At 38.0% G+C, this 23,779-nt stretch overlaps 1 protein-coding gene across 2 annotated transcripts in view; it reads left to right on the top strand.

The window, feature by feature from the left end:
• adck1 (aarF domain containing kinase 1) overlaps window positions 1-23,779 on the top strand; it is a 117,820-nt gene that overhangs the window by 26,800 nt on the left and 67,241 nt on the right. For both annotated transcript variants that reach the window (XM_056393186.1, XM_056393185.1), the window contains exon 4: window positions 22,467-22,670. In XM_056393186.1, coding sequence (XP_056249161.1) covers window positions 22,467-22,670 — 204 coding nt within the window. The remainder of the gene's footprint in view (window positions 1-22,466; window positions 22,671-23,779) is intronic.

The following is a 23,779-nucleotide window of genomic DNA, read 5'->3' as shown; positions in this document are numbered from 1 at the left end:
TTGAGATGTGGATACTTTCTCTCAATCACTGTGTGCAGGGCAGCATCCAAAGAAAATGTTTTGATGTCACTTACTTTCTCCACATGTGACATTGGCTGGAAAAGACTGGCTTTCAAAGTGGTATGCCATCGTCTGCTGGTGTCTTGAGGACAGTGTCAGAAGCACATTTTTAAAGTTCTGAACATCATGTAGTCTTCTTGAAAAAACTATGTTTTGACTCAAACCTCATTGTCCATAATTCCACCAATGGACCAAAGCAGCATAGTAGGTAAGGATAATGTTCAGCAAAGTGATGCTTTGGGTGCAAGCTAAAATTAGGCAAAGTGTCTGTGAGTAGCCTTCTATGACCAGACAACTTGATCTCCAAGTACTGCAATATTTCCTCCAAGAAAACAATCTCAACAATTTCTTTGAAGTCCATCAATATCTCCCATACAGGTTGTTGTTCTGGTATGCTCTTTCCAATCAAAAGAGAAAGGAATTGTAACATGCTCCAATTTCCATGGCCATTGCCACCTATACTGGCCTTTACAGAATTTGAAATTGCCTTTAGTTTATTTACCCTGTAACGGAAATTAAGTTATTAGTCTATTCAGTGTGTCCAAAGTAAAGAAGCCTGAAACCAGTGACAGGGTGAAAATATGATAGACTTCGTACACATACAGTTTAACACCATTTCCATGTGGAACAATTATATTATTAAGTTGTAACAGAAATGTATTGTGCTGTTCTCTGGACGGTAGCTAAAAGTCAGAAATTGCAATCGTTGCTATTTCAGCTCAACTTGTCAAACAAAATCTAAAGAAATTGTTTACACTGAAACTCTCCTGAAATCTAGCAAGTGCATCTGCTCCTAAATTGTCTGCACAGACAAAAAATACTGAACCTTTTACATAGTTATCAAAAGCTTGAACAAACACCCCTGTTTGTTCCATGAGAAACATCTCATAACCAAACTGCTTAATATCATAAGTCTTTCTGAGTAGAGGAGGATGAATTGAATGTAAATTGGAACGAAACTTTGGGTAGATGAAGAATCACGACGAGTTAACAGAATTGCTTGTTATTGCTCACTAAATGGTTTTGAAAAAATAGCTTGATTTGCTGGGCTATGTTAGATTATTGCCTCAAATGTCAATAATTTATATTTTTAAGTCTCAACAACTGAAAATACTTTTTTATGCCAAAAAATTTAAATAGTTTATTTTTTATTTTTTTTTATTTTACAGTGAACAGATTCTTCCATTCCTGGCAATACAACTTCTTCTTTTCCCAAAATCTGGGAAAATTTCCCTCCATCATTTGCAGCACATTGCAGAATTTTACTCAACTTTTACTGAAATGTGACATCATCTGACACTGCACTTGCCTGAACACAGCAATGAAAAATAAAATGATTGATGAATTAAATGAAACAACTGCCTCACAAACCATAAAACTCATGGATATGTAACTGAAACTCATTCATCTGGATTGTATGTTATCACCTTCACAATACCTGAAACAACACCTCCCCATTAATGCAGCATTTTGCGACCAAGTACTGGACGAACAAGTAGAGCAGCTGCCCCCGACGTCCCATTGTTGACGATTGTTCATGAATGTAACATTTCATTTATAAATATCTGTTAAATATGTACCTCAGTCAGTATTTGTGAATTAAACGTACATATGGTAGTTGGAGTAGGTATTTTACAGTTCATGGCTCATGCAGGCTACACTCCAGTGAGCAGCATATTTTGTTCTTCTGGAGATTTGCTTTAGAACCATGCAGTGGAGATGAAACCATTGATAACTATAGTTTTATCTTTTCCACAGAGCACAACCAGGCAGCGCTTTGAAACTGGTGTCTGCATATTCATGAGGAAGTCTAAAATACAGAAGTCCCTGTATTTAAGTCCCTGCTGTAAAGTAACAAACAGATCTCCTCTAATGGACATTCTGTAAAATCCTGTTACTATTACTTATAACTATTAACCATTACTTATAATTAGTTATTATTAACAATTAATATTAATAATATGATAATAAAAACAATTATTACAATTCGCCTTATTACTTATTCAGGTGCCCTCTCCAGTCCTGTACTGATGAGACAATATAAAAGACAAAAGACTGAGAGAAATTAAAATGCACATCAACAGAAACCAAGCAAGACCAAAAATATGAGAGAGCACTTGGTGATGGGGACAGGTCCTTATCTCTAGACTGATTATGCAATTTTAAATGGATCTTTCTCTTTCTCTTTCCTCTCTCAGGTCCAGTCTTCTCAACTTTTAGCATCTCATTACAAGCCATGCCAACAGATGATTGGTAAATTAAATTTAGCCTACTTAACTCATTTGAATAATGCATGATGCTCCCAGTTGAGGCTTATGAGCAAGGTAGAGAGAGGGGTGCTTTAGGGTTGGATGTCTCAAATATAGAGATTATATAGAGGTTTAAAATGCTCTATGAAAACATGTCAAACTTTATGCTAAAACAAAGATGTACATATGAATGTAATATATTACCTCTAAATACCAAAATCCAATGATGGAAATCTTATTTCTGTCTCCTATTCATTCAGACAGCACCCATTACATTACACACAAAGCACTATTTTTTTATGGCCATGGGAAAGGCTAGTGGCTCTTATAGTATCTTTTCGTAATGCTCCTGTTGTGCATTACTGGAACATTTTTCCTCACACATTTTTCCCCTTGTGCATTTCATGCCTGTCAATCTCCCTAATGCGTGAATGACGTTCACTGAAAAACTCTTTGCAGCCCTGCTGGAAAGCAAGTGATTTTGGTGCACCGTCAGTTCAGCAGCCTTCCACTACCAGGCTTCATTTTTAAGTCCCATGTCATGTCCGAATGTAAACATAAAGATGAATACCTTTAAAATTCATTTGTTAGCGCAGTTATAAACAATAAGCAGCAGCCACAGTGTTTTTGTCAGACAGCGGATAAGTTATAAAAGGTCAGGATTCAGACCAAACTGCAAATAAAACCAGACTGGACAATGTGTTTTTTAGTACATTAAGTATAGAGCTATTCTGTTGTAGTCTTTGTGTAGTGTTGCTGAAGTTATTAAGCATGCTCACATTCTGGTCATATACAGTACATTCCAGTGTGTATGCGACATGCCTTTGAAACCCTGGGACTGTGGTCCGGTCAAAGAGTTGAAAGAACAGAGAAATCACAGACAAATGGACGGAGACAGACACACAATTCTGGTGCAGTCTAGCACTGAACATGTGTGTTCATACTGCAGCTTCTTGACCAATCACTGGGATCAGTCTAGATTTTGTGCCTGGGCTCAGGTTCTGGTTACAAAGTTTAATGTGTGCAGTTGTAGTTAAATTATGATATGCTAATGTGTGAATTCTTTGTTAGTTAAAAAAAAAAAAAAAAGTAAAACCAGGTTGTGACTTTTGACATGAGCTGAGATAAATGTTGTATAATGTCCAGTATATTGCCTTGACTGTAGGCTAAATTATTGTTTGCTCCATACTGTATGTGGCAAGTTTAGATCTGATGTTGCTATTTACATTGTGTGGTAAATAATGCCCCCATTAACATCAGTATATCCGAGGCAAAGGCTGTGATGGCATGCAAAGAGATAGACTGAGTCTTTGGTTTTTGTTTTTAATTGACAGCCTGATGAGGAGATGAGAAGACACTCCAAGTCACAAGGTTATTTTACAGTATTGGGTGAAAAGAGGAGGAGAAGGGGAAGATGATGAAATGGTGACATTTAGACAAACAGATACTGATGTCTAATGATCCCCTTGCTTCCTCAGCTGCATTAGAAGACGGCAGGAGGGTAGATCTGATTTTGGGAAGCAGCCGTTTTGAAGCTGGCTTTTTATGGCTGAGATGAAAGGGAGAACAAAATGCTGATTCACTCGGCACATCTGCACAGTATCATGCAAATTCTCTTTCAACACCACCCCAAGGTCAGAGATAAAGAGTTGCCTTTTACCCCTATTACAGTGAATGTGTCTGAGGTTGTCATAGTAATATGAAAGCACAGTGGGGAAGGAAATCAAAGATTGCCTGATTAGTGACTACTCACCAGAGGAAACATTTTTCTTCCATCAGCTACTGTGACAATGGGTTCTTATAGAATTTATATTTTACATATCCATACTTTAGTTTACTCACTTTCCCATTGAGTGTGGGAAGAGGTCAGGGGACTCAGTATCTTCTCAGGGACAGGGTCCCCAGTTCCATGACTATAAAACATTCACACAAGTTCCACTGCTCATTTATATCTGTCCCAACTGTTTTCTGTCTTGAAACAAATCTCAGTTTCAAAACTGTTTGATCATCAGATTCATGGATGTCAAGGCTCAGCCAGGGAGGGGAGAGTGTCCAGCTTGCAGACCTCAGAATCACTTCTGTGTCTTTTGCATATGACATGGCTCTGCTGGCTCCATCAGACCATGACTTTCAGCACATACTGATTTGGTTTTCAGCTGAGTGTAAAGCTGCAGGAATAAGAGTTTGCACCTCCAAGTTAGAAACCAGAGTTCTCTGCCGGAAAATAGAGGACTGCTCCCTTTGGGCAGGGAGTGAGTTGGGATGGGAATCGAGAGCCGGTTTCAGTTGAGAACTGGTTTCAAATTGTACAAAGCATTGAAATCGTATGTCTCCCAACTAATGATCGACCGATATGGGTTTTTCAATGGTCGATGCCGATATTTAGAGAGCAGGGCGGACAGTGGCTGATAAAAATAAATAAAATAAAGCCGATATCTTCTTTTTTTTTTAAGTCTGATAAAATACAAGAATTTAATAACAATAACAAATAAGGCACAAAATTGCTGAACTTAACATTTGCTGAACATTTATTGAACACTAGTGTTTGCATTGTCTGCAAATAGATCTGCACTCTGTCTGCAGTGCACTTATTTTAAATTAAAAAATGTTAACTTAAATGTTCAAAGGTAAACTGGTAAAAAAAAAAACTTAGGAATGAAAAAAAAGTTACAGTGCACTTTAAAGAGAATAAAAAATTGTAATCTTACATAAATAAAAATAAATAAATATACAATATCAGTATTGTGCAGAGTAGCAGCATTTCTTTGTTTTCAGCTACAGTCCCAGTTAAACAAAGTTACTCAGTAGTCCCGGTTTATGAGCTGCAAGTTGTAATGCAGGAAACAAAGTTTCTCAGCATTTAGCCTTTTCTTCTTATAAATGATCCCAATCTCACTGAATACTCTCTTGCTCGGTTAAATACACATACTATAAGTTTAAAACAGGACAATGATCTCAGACAGGGTTTAGTTACAACTCTGGACTAAGGCAAGATGGATTGACAGTGACTAATAAAAAAGCTGCAGCCATAGCCTATAGGCTTATGTTTGGATTTTACAACCATTGTTATTACTAAGCAAATTATGGACCCAAAATGCAGAACACAGACCAGCAGGCAGGTAGCAGTTCTCAGGTGAATTAGAGGGAGCCAGGACCAGGAAGTGACACCCAGCAGAGGCACGCATACACACACAGAAAAGGAGAAATACAGAACCAGGAAGAGACAAACATGTAGGAGGGGACAGTGCAGGAAAACACAGGGAATGAGAGAGACAGTCTAATCCCATTGTGAAGATTGGATTAATTACCAAGCAGCAGAGCCCAAGCTCAGTGTTATATTTTATATATTCTCTAATTTCTTATGTATAACTTGAATATTCACTTATGGTACGATTCTATAGAAAATTTTTGTTTGTTTATGTCTCACTCAGTTCTGTATAGATCTACTTAGTCGTAGACTGTGTGACTGTGTGACAGAAACAGGTGAAGGCCTACTTTTTTTCCACACAGGAAATTGACCAATCAAATTGTTAAGGAAAACCAACCCCTGTCTACCTTCAACATGTTTCATCAATACATTCAGCATGGAATGAAAAAGGATAGCAAGTGATCATCTTATACACATCCACTGTGTCCCAAATGTGATGATCTGTCAAGCAAATTTATTGCCCTAAAAAGTACAATATTTTTCTGTGAAATGTAGAAGAGTAAAGTCTAAAGTTCTTCAAAATGGAAATAAAAAAATATACTTAAATATAGCAGTAGTAGTAAAAGAACTTACTTTGCATCTGTAGGTCTGTAACTCGGCTTTAAACTGAAATTAGCTTTAAACAAACACTAACTCAACCATTCTACCGCTTCTTAGACAGGAATGCATTTATCCTTTCCACCAGCAGGTGTCAGCACTGACTGTATCCCTCAGTGCAGCAACGCTGCTGCTCTCAAACAGGAACAAGCTACAATGTCCAGCTCAGATAAATGCCCATGGCAGCAGCTTATCAGCCAAACAATCCTGGTGGTATATAAAGAGGAGGGATCATTTAATATTTCCTAGCTGCCTGCTTAAGTTAAATTATTGCTGACAAGTGATCTCCAGCTCCAGCATCAGCAGCAGCACAAACACTAAATGTCTCGCTACTGTTGTGTCACACAGCAGCTGGCACAGTGCCTCAGAGTTTGAGAGTTGAATGTTGTATGTTTTTCATGCTGTGTCCACACAAACATGACGTGTAATTAATTAAAGTCAGAGCAGCTTGTATTTTTCAGCCAGTAGACATTATTGCACTTTCATAGAGCTTATTCAACATGTTTTTGCAAAACCTGTGGCAAATACTGCCACAATACACAGATGACCTCTGCAGTTAGTGTTTGTCCACTGGCGGTGTGGTGGAGGGTTATTCCATGTGTTTCAGGTTTCAGAGTCCATGAATGTTATCAGCTCCAGATGGGGGGTGGGGCAGAAAGAAAGAGAGACTTACGCTATATTGCTGCATCTTAAACCAAATATTACAATGATAAATAAAAAGCTCACCACTTTGTTCCAGTGAGAAATGCAGGCCTGTTTGTAATTTCATAACACATTTCTGGATACTTATCTTTCACACTGTAAGAGACACTGCTGAATACAAACAGGTATACAAAACAACACATGAAAGCAGCTCATGAACCATGATACAATACCATAGTGATCATGTTTCACTCATACACAGCAGATACAGTCAGACGACCTGATGCACAGCCCAGAGAAAAACTGCATAGCCTGGTGCCCTTTAAATTCCTCCCTCCTGCTTCCTGCCCTCTCTGCTCATCTAGACTATGTTTTTATTCGGCAAAATTTATGATAGAGCTGTTCTCATTTACATATCTGCCTGTTTCTTTTGTCAGGTTTGCATTAAAGTTATAATTTGTGACTTTTCCACACTGAAATGTCTAAAATTAACTGGACCTATGTTCTATATTTTGTGGAGTTGTGTTCTTACATTTTCCCAAATGTTTCCTTCAATTCTCCAACCAGTGAAACCTGTGATTTTAATCATGGTAATGCTCCATGTCATTTGGTCACCTGTCAGTGACATCATATCCCCTTTGAGCATGTGTGTCATCATTGTGGTTTCCTGCCAGAAGCTCAAAATTGTCATTTTATCCACATACACTTTTAGATATTGGTTGTTTTCAACTATGAATTTAAATATTTTTTTTAGTATATATTCTTTTGGGCTTTTTATGCCTTTATTGGATAGCACATTAGAGAGAGACAGAAAATGGGGAGGCAGAGAGAGGGGGAATGACATGCAGTAAAGGGCCATCCGCTGCGGGATTCGAACCGGGGCCGACTGCAGCGAGGACTGTAGCCTCTACATTCGGGGCGCCTGCTCAACACACTGTGCCACACTGACGCCCCATGAATTTTAATTTTAACTGAATGAGGATTAGTTGAGCAAATGTTAGTGGGATCTTCGCTCCCAGCCCCTTTCTGACGTCCTTCGTCAGCATCGGTGAATCACAGTTTTTACCCGTGACAGGGTACAAACCTTTCATTATTAGGGTTTAATTAGGCTCACAGCCCTTTTGACACTTATTGTGGCGTTCATACAGTGTCAGAGAAACACTCACTTTTAACTTTTATCTGTTTGTTATGGAGAGGAGGAAATCTCTGTGGATAATTAAGCTGCTGGTAAAAACCTCCTGAACCACTGATACTGAAGGAATCCAAACCAGAAGAAGCTGACAGTAATGGTGGTGAGGACAATGACTCCCATGATCCTGCGCTACTTCATGACATCACCAAACACCATCTTTTGTTATTGTTTTCATTGAGACCACTAGAGGCGGAAGTTACAGGCTGTATCATTGTCATTCCCACTGTGGTGGTACACAGCTGTTAAACCTCCACTGTGTCCCTCTGTTTGGTTCATGACACTGAGCTTTAATGTACCTGAACTGACAATATATAGATTTAGACGGCACACTATTGTTAACCAGATGTAAGTGCAAGTGTGTTGCTAATGAAACCTATTGGCTATTTTATGACATCAACAGCAAAGTTGTCTAACAAAGTCAACATAAACACAGGTTTATGACAGCAGCTTTGTGATATCACATTAAAACTGAGTCTTCACTGAGAAGTAATTCTCTGTGAACATGAATCTTTAGGGCTTTTAATGGTGTCAACAATGCAATGTTCCAGGACATTTTAAAGCCTTGCTTTTCATCCTCTGTCCTTAATGGTGTAGCAGCTACTGAACGATGTCATTTTATAATCAGCTCTGGAATCATTTTGAACTGCCACTTTTGAAAAATGTGAAGTCTAGTTACTGTTGCAGGTGACTGACATTCTACTGTCGAATCCAATACCTCAACACCTCCCAGAGGATAACTATGTTGTTCGTTCATTTTCATGTTATACATAAAAAATACATATAGTTATACAATCAAACAATGCATTCTAAAAAAAATCTGTTATCGTCATCCAATCATCCAATCACTTCAGCCTATTCATCATTTTAGCTTTGTCAAGCCAACGCTGTGTCTCCTCCACAATATGTTCTATATGTTACTGCTGTAGTCAGCAAACATGGCACACTGCTGCACAAAATCTTTAACATGCCCACTGGAACACTGAGTGAATTAAAAAACAACTGCATCAGGGATAGAATATACATTCAGATAATGTACATACAATTAGTTTAAGTTCTGCCAAAATAAAACACAGTGGACTGATGTCCAGAAAAGGGCAGTGCCAGTCTAAGGACAGTTTCTAGTTATTATCCTCATTGACTTTCATTTTTATCAAGGACGTCTGATTTTCTGTTTGGACTGAAAATGAGAAGAAAGTGAATGTGGTGTAGAGTTAGTCTCAGCCTGGTGTTTGGGTAGAGAATGAAAAAGGTTTGCAGATATGTATTCCAAATTTATGAAAAACTAGGCCTTAGGGTGGCTTTTTCAATTTCAAAGGTTAGTGGAATCACCAGATTTACATTTGTTATGGCTTTTCAGAATAAAAAACTAGGCCAACTTATCTAGTGCAGGAGAACGAGAAAGAGCAGGGACAGCTTCAGCAGCTTCAAGATTCAACAATGGTCATCTCTTAATTGTTGCTCTGTAGAAACGGTTACATCAATTAGTTGTTTGACTGAAAATCGTTTAGTCAATTCTGTTAAACAGTGAACAATTACCAGCATTACCAAATGTTGGCAGTTTCCTACTTCAAATGGGATGATTTGCTTTGCCTCTAATTCATGTCATTGTAAACAAAATATATTTGGGTTGTTTGATAGTTGTGGAGGTGGATAAAGGTGACACAGAACCTTGACAACAAGATAAACGCATCTGTTCCATGCTACTTTTGTTCTTCTGTCTTTTTTTTTTCTTCATCCTTTTTTTGTGAATATCTGGATGTGTGTTATGTTGTGTTGTGTAACCAAACCAAACCAAGTACCAGCTGGAGGAAAGCTGTGGTGGTCAGACCTGGTTTGAGCTGTTTAGAGGCTCTGTCTGTGGACTGTCCATTGTGATGGAGCTCCAGCAGGTGACAAGTTTCTGCCATTAGTTTTTCATCAAGTAAAAAGATGAGATAAGTGTCTGTCTGAAGGGAAGGAAACACGTTTCTGACAATCTCCAGGCACAAACACAGGTGGCCGTGATCAGCGCAGGTGACCAAAGCCGCATGAAATGTTCATGTAACCCACCTTAAAATACAGTGTCTCCCCTGCCAAACACACATCCACATTTATTACTGTACAACAATGCTTAAACCTGTGACACACATTCCTTCTGTGTAGTTTTATGTTGGATTGGTTAGCAAGAATACACTGTGTCGACTGCGTCGAGTACCTTGGTGTGTTGTGGATTGCATTTCCACAGGCCAGTGTTCTGGTTGATCCACTGTAGCGGATGTCTCACCTTGCCCTTACCATTACTGTCTTCTCATGCTGTCTGACATTTTCTTTTGAAAGTGTCACTACTTTACTGTACATTTCTGCTAACTACTTTTTGTTTACTAACAAGTATGTGTGTCTTTCAGCCCTCGGCCTCCAATGACGGCAGACATCTTTGTTCCATATAGAGGAATGGTGTGTTTATGTGCTGTCAAGTTACAAGTTTGTCAAGTTTCATGCAAGTTCTTCTTGTATGATTATTATTAGTGTTGCCTGTTGAGTTTCCAAACATAACTTATGAATTCAGTGCTGTGTAGCAGCTGAATGTGGTCAGACCTTCACTTCAGCAAGGATTCATAGATCACTTTTATTCACTGATTATTTTTATCAATGCAACTCTATTCTACACATGTACAAAGTTGAATTTCTCATTCAGATTTTTACTGGTTTACAAAAGGTTGATTTTAGAAACTTTACAACCACTCAACCAGACCTGAAATGTTTTAGAAGAACCTTTATGTCACAGTGAAGTTGACCTTTGATCATTTGGATATAAAGTGTCCTTACTTCATCATTTTATCCCATGAGACACTTGTTGTGTTAAATCGTGTCATGTTTACCATATGAATTCTTCTTAAATCATGGCCAAAAACGTCAGTTCATACTTAAGTCAAAATTAACTTTTGTGCCAAATTTGAAGAAATTCCAAGTCATTCCTGAGATATCATGTTCACAAGAATGGAACGGACATCAGGTCACAGTGACCTTGATCTTTGACCTTTGACCATCAAAATTTAATCAGTTCATCCTTGACGTCTAGTGAATGTTTGTAAAATTTGAAGACATTCCTTCCAGGTGTTCCTGGGATATCACATTCACGAGACTGCGACAGATGCATCGACAACCTGAAAACATAATGCCTCCAGTGTGGAGGCATAAAAATTGACATTGCCATTCCCTCCAAATCTCTGAGGAAAGGGTATTTCATAATAGCTGACTTGACAACTTGAATATGAATTGGTTCAATACCTAGTCCAAATGCAACAATCCCCTCTTAGTTTTATGAAGGGTGTAAGTATTGAAGTAGTGGCAGTGGAAGTAATAACAGTTATATTCTGCCATCGTTTCATACAGCACTCTGGTTATTTTGTTGTGTACTTTTGGAACTTTGTGACATGGTCCTCTGGCTTTAGGCCTCATCTGGACAACTTTGGGAAAGGTTGGAATGATAGTCACAGTTGATAGTTTCTTATGAGCTGATTCACCGCTGCAATATGGTGAGATTACACCAGTCTTTCCCCAATGGTGGGCTATTGAACAGCAGACAGCCACATCTATTACAATATTGACAAAAACACATATTTTCCCCTCTTCTCAAATACCAAAAACTTTGATCCTTGACAAGGCTCTTCAGGGCGGGGCGGTTAAAACTACTATGAGAGGTATGTTTTAGACAGGGTTTATTCCCATGAACATAAATGAAAACATAAAACCAACTATTTTGAAATGTGTTCTGATAATGTCCAAAAGCAGCCAACCCTCTGTGCCTGTAACACCACTAACTTAGATATTCTGTGGTTTTCCTGGGCGGTAACGGCACACTACCAACCTAGGCTGGAGTATCCTCGCTGAACGGACGGGCTGTTACGCTTCAGGCTCATCCTGGGGCCGTGGGATAAAACGCTACTGCGTGGAACAATCCATAAAATTGTAACACTAAGAAGTTATTAAAGGAATAAAAACACAAGGTTAAACCACATTGATTAAAAGAAAACAAGACAGCAAAAGTAAAGATACTCAATAGATAAACATGCAGTAACTATACATGCATAAAAACCATAACTTTGACCCCATCACATTATCTCAAAATAGTCAGGGGTCTGTCATTGGATTTGAATTTACACAATAAAACATACATAATAAAAACACATACATGTGTAAATAAACCCAGAGGATGGCACAATGAAGTATTCATTAAAGCATTTCCATTGTGGTCCTTGCTGAAAAACCTGAGAAAGGTTAAAAGACCTTGATGAGTACTCTTAATTAGTGCGTTCTACAACACAACAAAATGTTTTTAAAGAATCATTAGTAATGTGGATATGATGATCCACTCAGTAGGCTAAACTGAGCTACAACTGTCTAATAAGTTTTATAACATTTTACTGTAATGCAGCTTCAAATTAAGATAATCCCAGACAGTATATAGTCTCATTTCACAGTGTGTCTATACTGTTTTCAAAAAAGCAAAAAGCAGAAGCACACACCATGCAAATGAGCAGAAAACCAGCACAACAAAAATGTCCTTTTAATGTTTTTTTTAGCACATTAACCACAACTGCCTCTTCAAGCCTCATGGTAAAGCATGGTGCCTTGGCTAAGTGGAGGCTGAGGTTGGAGTTCTACTCTAGGTGTAGACTTTAGTTCATACTGTTGCTAATGAAACTATGGTCTCACCCTCCTTGTTTTGCCACACAAACTATTAAAATTTGATGTGCTTGTTGAAGGTACCATCAAACAAAAATTTCCATCCCTGATTTGCTGCATCATTTGCCGATCACACTGTTGACCATGTGTTTCACCTTTGTCCTGTGTTTTGTTGACTAGTCCATCCACCACAATCTCCTCCTGATGAGGACTTATTCACATGACTTTGTGCATTGTTCCTGTCATAATTACTATGGCCACTAGAGGTCGCATAACAGTAAAATGCAACTATAGGCCGTAATAAGATGTTTTCACAGACGACCGGTGTGTTTGTTTTTTACAGGACAGGTTTGCTGATCCATGCTGTTTCTTAATATTCTCTGGCTCGTGGCAGAGAGCATTTCTGCCTTTTATGTAGTACTGAGGCACAATTACTGAAGCATGACAATAAAATGCAGAGCATGAAATTAACTGTGGCTCCGAGAGGAAAATCACCCCCAACACCACCACCTCTCATTCTCTCGTCTCTTCATTTGTCTTTTTCTTCTTTTTTTTTTTATCACGTTTCACATTGAGTCCAGTATTTTTGGCTCTAAGAGAAAACAGCAGCATCACAGGAGGGGTTTAAACATCTACACTTGCCTATAGGAGATAACAAAGAGCTGGTGTTTTCCCCACCTTGTGTTGCTGTTGGGCTGTGTTAAAATAAATGACATTTTGTGGAGGAGCACAGTATGAGATACATTCTGTATCACTGTGTTAAATGCAAGAGGATTTTTTTGTGAATTGCTTTACTAACTCCTCAAGCTTCACTGCTATAATACTTGTAGACAAGGCCTCCTGACTACACAGACTTACATCTGCAGACAAACACACACATCCACACACAGTTCCCACTCTCCCCTGTGACAAGCAGCTAGATGAGCCTCAGTGAGCTGAGTAACGAGCTAATCATGAGCACACCAATAATAAATAGGCCTTGTTCATAGTCCACTAATCCCAGTCATTTAGCTCTGGTGTGGCAGTGGAAATCAATTACTGCAGCTGGGCTCCCAGTATAGGGCCCTGCTCTCTGCTGTCCACAACACACACACACACACACACGAGTATGCACAGTGTTACTTATCTATTGTTGTATGTTGCTAAGTATTTGGAAAATCGGTTATCTAAACAAATGAACATTTTGCACAAAACAAGGACCCAATATCTCATACTGAAAATGTATTAGGGAGGAATTTTAATGGCAAGTATAAACAGGGGGAATAATTAGAGCAAGCAAAACCAGTGTACAGATTTGACAGACTTGAAAAATTATGAACCTGTCCTTTAAGTTAGGAGCTGGAGTCGGGTGTGGATACAGTTACCAGCATGAAACAACTAGGGCTAGCAACTAAAGAACAAGGTGCTTGAACTGGTTCAGTCACACAGCTGTTTCAGTTGATGCTCAGTCATTAAACTCTTTTCTCTTTCTACATCGATGGGAACATAGCAAAATTAAAGATGCCATTGAGTTGAATTATGGAAATTGATGCATCCAATTTTTTTCTTACTTGACCCATGTTCCTCTCTGCTTCTTCTACACAGATGTTGACCATTCTTTTTATGGCCTGTCTCTGGTGAGACACAGCAGACAGTGTCTCACCAGAGACAGAGAGATTATTAAATAATGATCTTTTATATATTTTCTAATGTCACTTTTATTATCATTATTATTATTATTGTTATTGGTAGTTGTAGTAGTAATTGTAATAATAGTATTTTACACACACTTAAGTCACATGGTTACATTTAATATCCATTACATTCCATTAGCAATTATTGCACAGTTGTACTGTAAAATTCATGAATAATACTGTAAAAAAAAACAAATCAAACAACCCCCAGCCTCCTGAAAAAGTATTTTATTAGCCGTTTGGTTGAGCTGAACTTGCTTGTCTGTCTCTCTGTGTCTCTGACAATCTGTGTGGAATTGATTTAACCATTGTGTGGAGTCGGCTGGATTCATGGCCTCGCTTCTCCCTACAACACTTGCACACAGTCAGAGAGCACAAAGGGAGGGGAGGAGTGATTCCTAGAAAACAATTTACCATCTGTGCTTAATGGCATCGGAAGGCTGTCCACTGTCCTGCACTACTGGGAATCAGCCCCAGGGCCAAGGCTTTAATGAAAAACAAAAAGAACAAGCTAAGCACCATCACACTATCACTTCTTCTAAACTGAGGAGGATATTTGCAGATTATAGCTGCTGATAATGATTTATTCAGATTTTAGCAACAGAGGACCTGAGGACCAAGTGTCAAATGCCAATCTGAATTTATATCATCACACTTCCAATTTAAATATATAAGCCTAAAACTCCACAGCTTCAGAGGAACCTCTATTTTATTATTCTCATAATAAAAATGTTCCTGCTCTCAGCAGACACACAGACCAAAGACATAAGAAAAAACACAAGTGACTGACTTCCAGGTTTGGAAAGTTACCAAGATGACAGTAGATCATTTTGCTCTGTGTTCACTTTACAAATAATCAGAGGTGGGAGTAAATCCCACATGTACAAGTCTCAAGCACATCCCATGTAACAGTCACATTCAGAGGTCATGAAAAGTTTAGTTTTCTTTCAACATGAATGAAAACTGCAGCTGTTTACACCTTTAAGTCTATAATAGAGTCTAGATCTATTACTACAACCACCCACTTCATCATCATTACTTTTACTTGTTATTATCAGTGTCTGTTTATGTGTCAGAAAAAGGATTTGCACCAAACTTGGTGGAGGGATAAAGAGGGTTGCAGGGGCAGATCCAAGATCACTTTCCTCAAGGTGTAGGATTGTTTGGTGTTGGCGGAGGTGTGCACTCTACTGAGCACTGAGCTGCTGATCTCTGATCAGTTTTGCCATTGAATGATCTGTATGGGTGCTGGAGCAGCTGAGTTAGTGACAAGAACTTTTGTCTAACTTCAGTTAATTTAGTTAAACTGTAGTTCAACTGTTTTCATCCAAATAAAGAGGAATAAAAAAGAAGAAAAAACACATTTCCATACACTATTGTTATGAAAAGGAAGAAAACAGCTGGTGGCACTAATTCTTCAGTCCATTGCAAGTAAACCACAGCAGAAGAACGATGACAGTGAGAAGAGCAGTCAAACCTCACAGTGAAAAGCTTTGTCAGAAACATGATGGAAATGTGGCAGGTTTGTTTCATGTCTTCATTTAAGAAATGGAACAGTCTCATTGTTGCTTCAGACAAATCTGATGTTTTTATCTGCTGCTTTATTTCACTCTGTCCAGTGGAGTGGAATCTTCGGTGAAGCCATGATTTATTTCAGCTGTTTTCATGGCACTTACTAGATAGCTTCCCCTGTCAGCCAACCATCCAAATATCTTTGTAATATTAAGATTTCTTTAAATTTGCAATGTTTCCAGTCAGGTGTTTTTTTTCAGGGTTTTTTGCCTTTATTCTGATGAAGTCAGGGACCCTAACCCACCTATATCTGCTGAAGTGAATGTATTACGCTTCAGGTGCATGTACCTCCCTCCTCTGGACTGGTTTCCATGTTGCTGGTTGAACAAAGACAGACAGAGATCAGACTTGTAATCTGGCCAACAAAGACTAGGTTAGCTTTTACAAGTGTTCCACCTCTCCATCATGGTTTGGTTGAAGTTCCCCTGCAGGATGCTCCACCTCATTAACTCCAACATGTGATTTGCTTTTATGCCACTAGGAGTCACAAGTCCCTCCATTATCCCCACTCCATTTGGATGCAGGGAAGAATCTCATAGAAACTTGAAAACATTTCTCAGCTTTTGCATCAGATTCCTGGATATGGAATATGTCCTATCTTAACATTTAAATCGGCCATCTGATTTTGACTGGGTGCTGAACTAAGCAGCACTGTGCGGAGCAGCCATGCCCCAATCCAAGAAATACAACAGCACAGTAGTTTTGAAAGTACAGACAGCAGATATTTAATTTGAATTAAAAACAGTAAAAATACACAAGCTTTACTTTGTGCATTACAGCCTGGACATTTTAACAGCTTTTGTTTTTATTTCCATGTTTGATTATTCCTCTTTCCTTGTAGCAGTAGAGTATTTTTGTCATAGACTGGCAATGAAAAAAATATAACAGGGTTTAAACTAAAGATTATGATCCCATCCACAGATTCCAAAAATCATTTTTTTTACTTTTGGGAAGGTAAAATGTCAAACTATGAATCATGCTCCAAACTACAGAATTGTTGTTCAGTGTAATGGTGCGTACATCGATTTTACCATTACATTTCTTTAAATAAATATAGAAAATACAAAGTAAAAGTATATTTTTGTTTTCTTGGTATGTTCAAATTGTGTTGGTAGTGTTTTATTAAAAGGTTCATTAGAGGTCATTTAAAATGTACAAATATATTTTACACTTAATACATGTTAATATTTTAATGTTTTTTTGTATTTTTCCATGAGTTTTACAAAGCACAGACAAAAAAAATAAATGAGCTGGTAGTGAAGGTGGATCTCCTCAATAAGGAGAACGGTGTTGCGGATATATATGTACATTAAATGTAATTATACTGAATGACGATTTTGCAGTTTGGAGCATGATTTCACTTATCGTTTGACATTTTATTATCTCATAAGTTTTTTAAAAAAAATAAGTGGATTTTGTAGTTTTATTTAATAAGTTACATATTATAAAATCACTTCTGTAAATTTTATTTGATCCAGACACAAAAATGGGCCTGACTTTCTCTGCTGTCATTTTCTCAGGATTTTTGAGAGATGCAGACTAAAACTAAAAACACCGCAATGATGGGAACACAACTTCACTCAGAGTATCAGATGTTTTTTTGTAAAAATTAATATATTAATTGACTTATATTGTTCTTATTACAAATACAAAACAATATGTGCTAAACTAAATTTAATAGTATTTTGAATTGATTTCACTTAAAATTTCCTGTTAACAAATAAAACAAGTAAAACCTCATAGTTAGAGATAATGCTCTTAATTCTAGATTTTTTGTGTATATACTGTTATGTATTTATATAACAACAGTATAGACAATATTTATATAATTATATATTTTTGTGGATGATTTTTTTGCTCTGAACATTAAAATTAGAAAGGACACATTGTAATGTACAGAAAAAAGACTTTGTGTGTCTTTGACCTGTTGACCAAAGTGAGGTCTACACACATTCATATTGTCAAACAGAACATTAAAGCTGCTCATGCTGCTTTGCTTCTGTGCAGCTGACTTACTGATCATTGGCCATTATATATACCTCCACTAACCCTATTTACAAGTTTGTATTACCAATCATGATCCTTTCTGATTCTGAGGAAAATATCTTTTTTTAATGACCCTATGTTTACAATGTGAACATCAACACATGTTGAATCACCACAGAGAGGTTCAAACAATGAGAATATTTGTCACATCAGAACATGTATACAGTAAGAGCTGCTTTCCCCCAACAATTGAAAACAATGGCCATTTTTAATTGATTTCATTGCAAATAGATTTTGAATCAATTATTGATAAAGTGTCTGCAAAGTTTATTCTCACACAATTCTGCAGTTCTACAAGCTGAACTGTAAACATGAAAAGTAACTGGAAAAAACGACTGCAGCTAAGACCAGCATTTAAAGGTTCCTTCTTTCCCTCCTTCCTATCTTTTCTTCCTTCCTTCACTTCTTACCTTCCATTTTCTTTTCCTTTCCCCCTTCCTCCTTGCTTTATCCATCTGTATCCTGTCTTTCTAGCCTTCATTCCTTTCATTCTTTCACCCTCTTATCCATTACACACCACCCTCCAATGCATGTGCACACACACACACACACATCTCCAGCCTTTTATTTACAGAGCTTGCCAAGTGTGTGAGGAGGATGAGTGGAGAGAAACCCTGAGGCATTGTGCACTGAGCTCCTCTCTGTGATGTACCACAAATTAACCCATGTGTCTAATTCGCTAACGTACATTTGATTGGATGCCGTGAGTGTGGAGATGGTGGGTGGTGGCCAGCATCGGCCTATCCCAGAGCAGCATTCCCTTCAGGCTGTCAGCGAGCAGCATTGCCATGGTGATGTCATCTTCAAGCTGTGAGCCCACCTCTGTCAGACAAAGCATACTGGTTACTGGAAGAGGAGAGAGAGAGATTGATGATGAATCTGATGATCAGGCTACAACCCTCCAGCAAACTCATGCCAGATTTTCATTCTGATCAGAACCTCTAATCAGCCTCATACACATTCTGCCACAAATAGATCCCACATGACTTCAGGTGATCAGGCTGTTGTTTTCAGTTCAGATCACAGATTTTTTTTGTCATTGATTTATTGTAAAAATCTTCATCTGCAAGGGGAGTGAAAAGCTACAAACACAACAACATTTCTCTGCAGGTAAAAACAAAACATTCAATAAGCTGGAAATTGCTCCATTTCAAAGTGAAGGATAAAAGAAATAGTTACATACCATAATAACAGATTACAGTGTTAACACGAACAATTCAACATAAATGATGGTAAATTTACAGCAGCAATAACATGAATATCACCATATCACTGCTGTCTGATAATAATAATAATAAACAATAATTGTTTGCATATTGATTTTGCAGTGTTATTATTACATATTGACAGATCAGTTGACAGGCCTCATGTTGATATTTTTCATTCATGAACAACTTTTAATTTCACTATTTCCATCAATTTTTCATTGAATTTCATCTCTCATGGAAACGTTTGCTTATAATCTGTGTACATGGACATGGACTGTCACACTTTAAGGTGATAATAAAATAATAAATATAAATAAATGAATAAAACAGTTTCAGGTTTCTGTTAATTCTTAGACCTACTTTAGTAAATATTCTAAAAAAGAAAACATAAAAAAGACGCTTGATGTTGAGTGCAATAAACTGTGTTGTGCTGTTGTACTGTATGTGAAAAAGACAACAAAAACAAACATAACTGCTTTTGTTGGTTTTATTGGTTTTATGTACTTTTAGCTTTGAACTATTAATTTGTGCAGCAGAGTTGTGTTACACAGCAACACAACACATCACACAGTATGACAGGTCACTGAGCACCAATCAGATTTCAAGTTAAGACTTTCAGCTTTAAATGAAGAGTATGTCCAGATCAAAAGACAGAAAATATGAGAAAGGTTTTGCATTATTTTTGTTTAATTATATTATTTTTTTTAAATAAAAGAATATGAAGAAGGAAATACATTTTTGATAAAATGACCATTGCTGCTGAGTGAGTCTATGTCACCAAAGAAGATGAAGATGAAAGGAAAGCATTTGAAATTTAATCTGTAATCATCAAATCACAGATTTTATTCATTCACAACTAAGGACTGAGGAGTCTATTTTATTAAGTTTTATTTAAAATCCTGAGAATAGTCAAGTCAAAATTGTAAGATTCCAATCAAAAGATTTTTATTCTCAGTATTGAGATTAATTTAGAAAACAATCATTAATCTAATTTGTTTTGCTATTTGGTAGTACATTATTATTATTTGTTGTTTTGAACTATACATTTGTATAAATCATTGCCTCTGCAGCCACATTAATAATTGTGAATGACGTGATGGTAAAAGCTTTCACCTTTAGTGTTCCACATGGTGTGACACAGAGGAGGAAGCTCTGAGAGTTTAATGATGCTTGTAATAAAAACAGTTTCCAGTGCATCTTTAAGCAGAGAGGCTCATCTGGTAATCTCTGGCCACTTGTTTCTGTCATTGCTTCGTCATCGTTTCCCACATGACACTCATGTCAAATTGTCCTATGGGAACATGTCTTGTGTGTGTGTGTGTGTGTGTGTGTGTGTGTGTGTGTGTGTGTATGTGTGCGCCGGGGGGTATTCATGGTGTGTGTAGTGGGTTTACAGAGGTTAAGGGGAGCTAATTTCACGGCTTTTTATTGGCGCTGGTCTCAGGAGAGGAGCTCTCTGTAAGCAATATCACTTCCAGCTGGTTTAAATAGGACAGATGGGACAGGACCACCACCTCCAGTATAGGGCTCTGCTGTCTGCTGTCCACAACACACAAGCACACACACACACACACACAAACACACACACGCACACACACACACACACACACACACACACACACACACACACACACACACACACACACACGTGTGTGTATATATAGATATAGATATTTATATTTATACACAAATTGTTTATATAAACATATGAACTGGACAGAGTTTGAAACCAAAACAACCTTCAACTGCTACACGTTCATGGGAACTTGTGCAGCGGTGTTGGCACAAACCTTACAAACAGCATTTGATTACCATTGTAGAAACAACACCATAAGTGTGTTCTGCTGCTAAGAGAGTCAAACACTTGGGAGTGTTTAAAATTCCATGATTCATTAATTCATTTTATTATTTTTTATTTCTTTTATTATTTATTTCTTCTATGCTTTAATTTCTGAGTACGTTGAGACATTAACATTGAGGTGTATAGTGTTAGTATTGTACTGAAACACAGACTGTGAGCCAGGCCTTCTCGGCCTACAGGTTTAATTCACAAAGCCTTCAGACCCTCTGTTGTTTCACATGTTGTTATGTTACAGCCTCATGAATCACCTCCTCATTAATCTACACTCAATCCCCATAATGACAAAGTGAAAACAGAATTTTAGAATGTTTTGCAAATTACCAAAAAGGAGAAACTGAAATATCAGGTTGACATAGTATTCAGACACTTTACTATGACTCCTCCATTCCTCTGGATCATCTCTGAGATGTTTATACACCTTGACCAGAGTCTACCTGTGGTTATCTCAGCTGATTGGACACCCACCTGTCTATATAAAAATCTCACAGCTGACAATGCAGATCAGAGCAAAAACCATGAGGAGGAGATACTGCTGCAGAGTGAGGTGTAGAAACATATAAAAGATGATCAAGAGAAACTGAGATTCTTTTTTTTTTGGTTTTAGCTCCAACAAACCAACATGTGAGAAGATTGAATGGGTCTGAACAGTTTCTTATTGCACTGTACCATCGTCTAACCTCAAGCTCTTGGCTGGACAACACAGGCTTGATGAGATGACTTTTCTTATGATTCACCTTCCTTATTGCTGAGACACAAGTGACATGAAATCATTAAATGACTCAGATATTCACTTTCTGGTTTTGTTATAGCAGTTCCTCCTAGCTCACTGTTATTGCTTTGCTCTATGCATCAACAGTGCATGGACAGACAAATGGATGTGGAAGGACTGCAGACTAACATGGCTCTTCTCAAAACATATCTGATGAGTGTCAAACCAGTTTAAATGTTACAGTGAATGAGGTGAATATTGTGTATATGGCTTGATATTAGGACAAATAACCTTAAGTCTGAGTGTGCTAGCTGCTAACTAATGGCTGCAGTCCTGATGCCTCACAGAAGTGTTTACTGATCTGCTCATACTTAAAGTTGTGTTTTAGGTTGGGCAGATAGATCCATGTGGTTAATGTTTGTTGTCATTAGACATGAACCCAGTGTTTTCAGGCTACACACATCCATTCTTTCACTTTTCACTCCTCTATTAGAACAATACAGTATCGATTGGTTGATTGATCAATTGATTGAACAATACACTTTGGAATTATCTTGGTTGTATTGAGAAGGCGTCAGTCAGCAGATTGTGTTGAGACTTAGGTTCCATCCTCAGGTCTGAATGTCAACATGACACATCAGATATCTCATGTCACAACGCCATGAAATTTGCTTTGTACACTAATTCTTCCAAGTGAATGAGCCACTTTGATGTTAATGACGCTCTTTCCGGCAGTCCTTGAGACTTTTTATCCAGATGTTTTTGTATTGTTTTTTCTCTGCAGGTGCACCAGCGTTCAGCAGAGCGTCTTCTAGATTTGTGCTGTGCCAACCGTGGTACTTTTATCAAGGTGGGCCAGCACTTGGGTGCTCTGGACTACCTGTTGCCTGAGGAGTACACATCCACACTGAAGGTGCTCCACAGCCGAGCTCCTCAGAGCTGCATGGAGGAGATCCAGCAGGTCATCAGAGAAGACCTTGGCAAGGAGGTACTGAAATTCTAAATAGACTGAATCGCTGTTTTAGTTTCAACAGGTCTGTTAGTATTCAGGCGGGCACGACCCCAAAAAATAATGAATAAAAATAAAATTATATTAAAGTCATTATCTAGCTAAAGGAATCTCTGCCTGCTGCTGCTGAGGATTAAAATAATAAGATTTTCATGATAGATTTTACATGAACTGTTCTACATGTTCAGTATCTGGTCAGCCTGTCAGTGTTAGAGAAACAGAGAAGGTCCCCAGTCAGTGTGAAGGACCCTTAGGATGTCTCTTCTGATATCAGCAGGATTCATCCCCTATAGTGACAACAGCAGCGGACCACTCCCACAATAGGGACGGGGGGTGGTATCACGAAAGTAGACATTCATTACTTACCAAGTCCTAATGCTGTGATCTTAAACATCATCACTTTTTGTGTTTTCTTTGCCTTTTAGTGCAAATAAGTGACTGTTGCATTGTGTCTGTGGTAAAAGTGTGGAAAAACTTTTTCTACATAAAATTCTTCGTCTCAGTTCTTTCCTGATTTAAATGGTTAATTCAATATCGATGGTGTTGTTGAGGGAAAAAATAGCTTCTAAATCTTCTCAGCTCAGTTGAACAATCAAAGTAACTGTCCAAGGACTAATGGGTGATTGATGCATAGTTAAGACAAAACACATTCTTTCTGTTTTGTATTTATTTCAGTTCATAGTTTGATGGTTTGATTTGTGGCAGACTCAGGTTGCTGCCTGACTCTCTCGCTGAAGGTAAGAGCATGTGCTTGTCCCTCATATGTGCTTTGCAGGAAGCAGAAAAAGGGCAAATAAAGCAGAAGTGGATATGTCTGACATTTTGTCCTCATTTCATTTCATAACCAAGAGGTCCTCCTGATGTAGCTGTTAATGCTGCTGTTAGTGCAGAGTGCCGAGTTTGCTCTCAAACTAGTTGTTATGACAGCCTTTTAGGGCCCGCTGGAGGCAAGGCAATTGTTCTGTTATTCTCAGATACAGTACATTGGTCTTCTCCCTCTACCGCACACTCCCCAGTGTTGTGTTCTGTCTTTCTGTGTGTGTTAAAGAAATGACTGTGGTGTACTGAGTCGAGTATATTACATCAGC

The sequence above is a fragment of the Seriola aureovittata genome, chromosome 13 (assembly GCF_021018895.1).
Source record: "Seriola aureovittata isolate HTS-2021-v1 ecotype China chromosome 13, ASM2101889v1, whole genome shotgun sequence".
Lineage (NCBI taxonomy): Eukaryota > Metazoa > Chordata > Actinopteri > Carangiformes > Carangidae > Seriola > Seriola aureovittata.
Note: the sequence above shows the minus strand (reverse complement) of the source record. Positions and strands in the feature narration are given on the sequence as shown.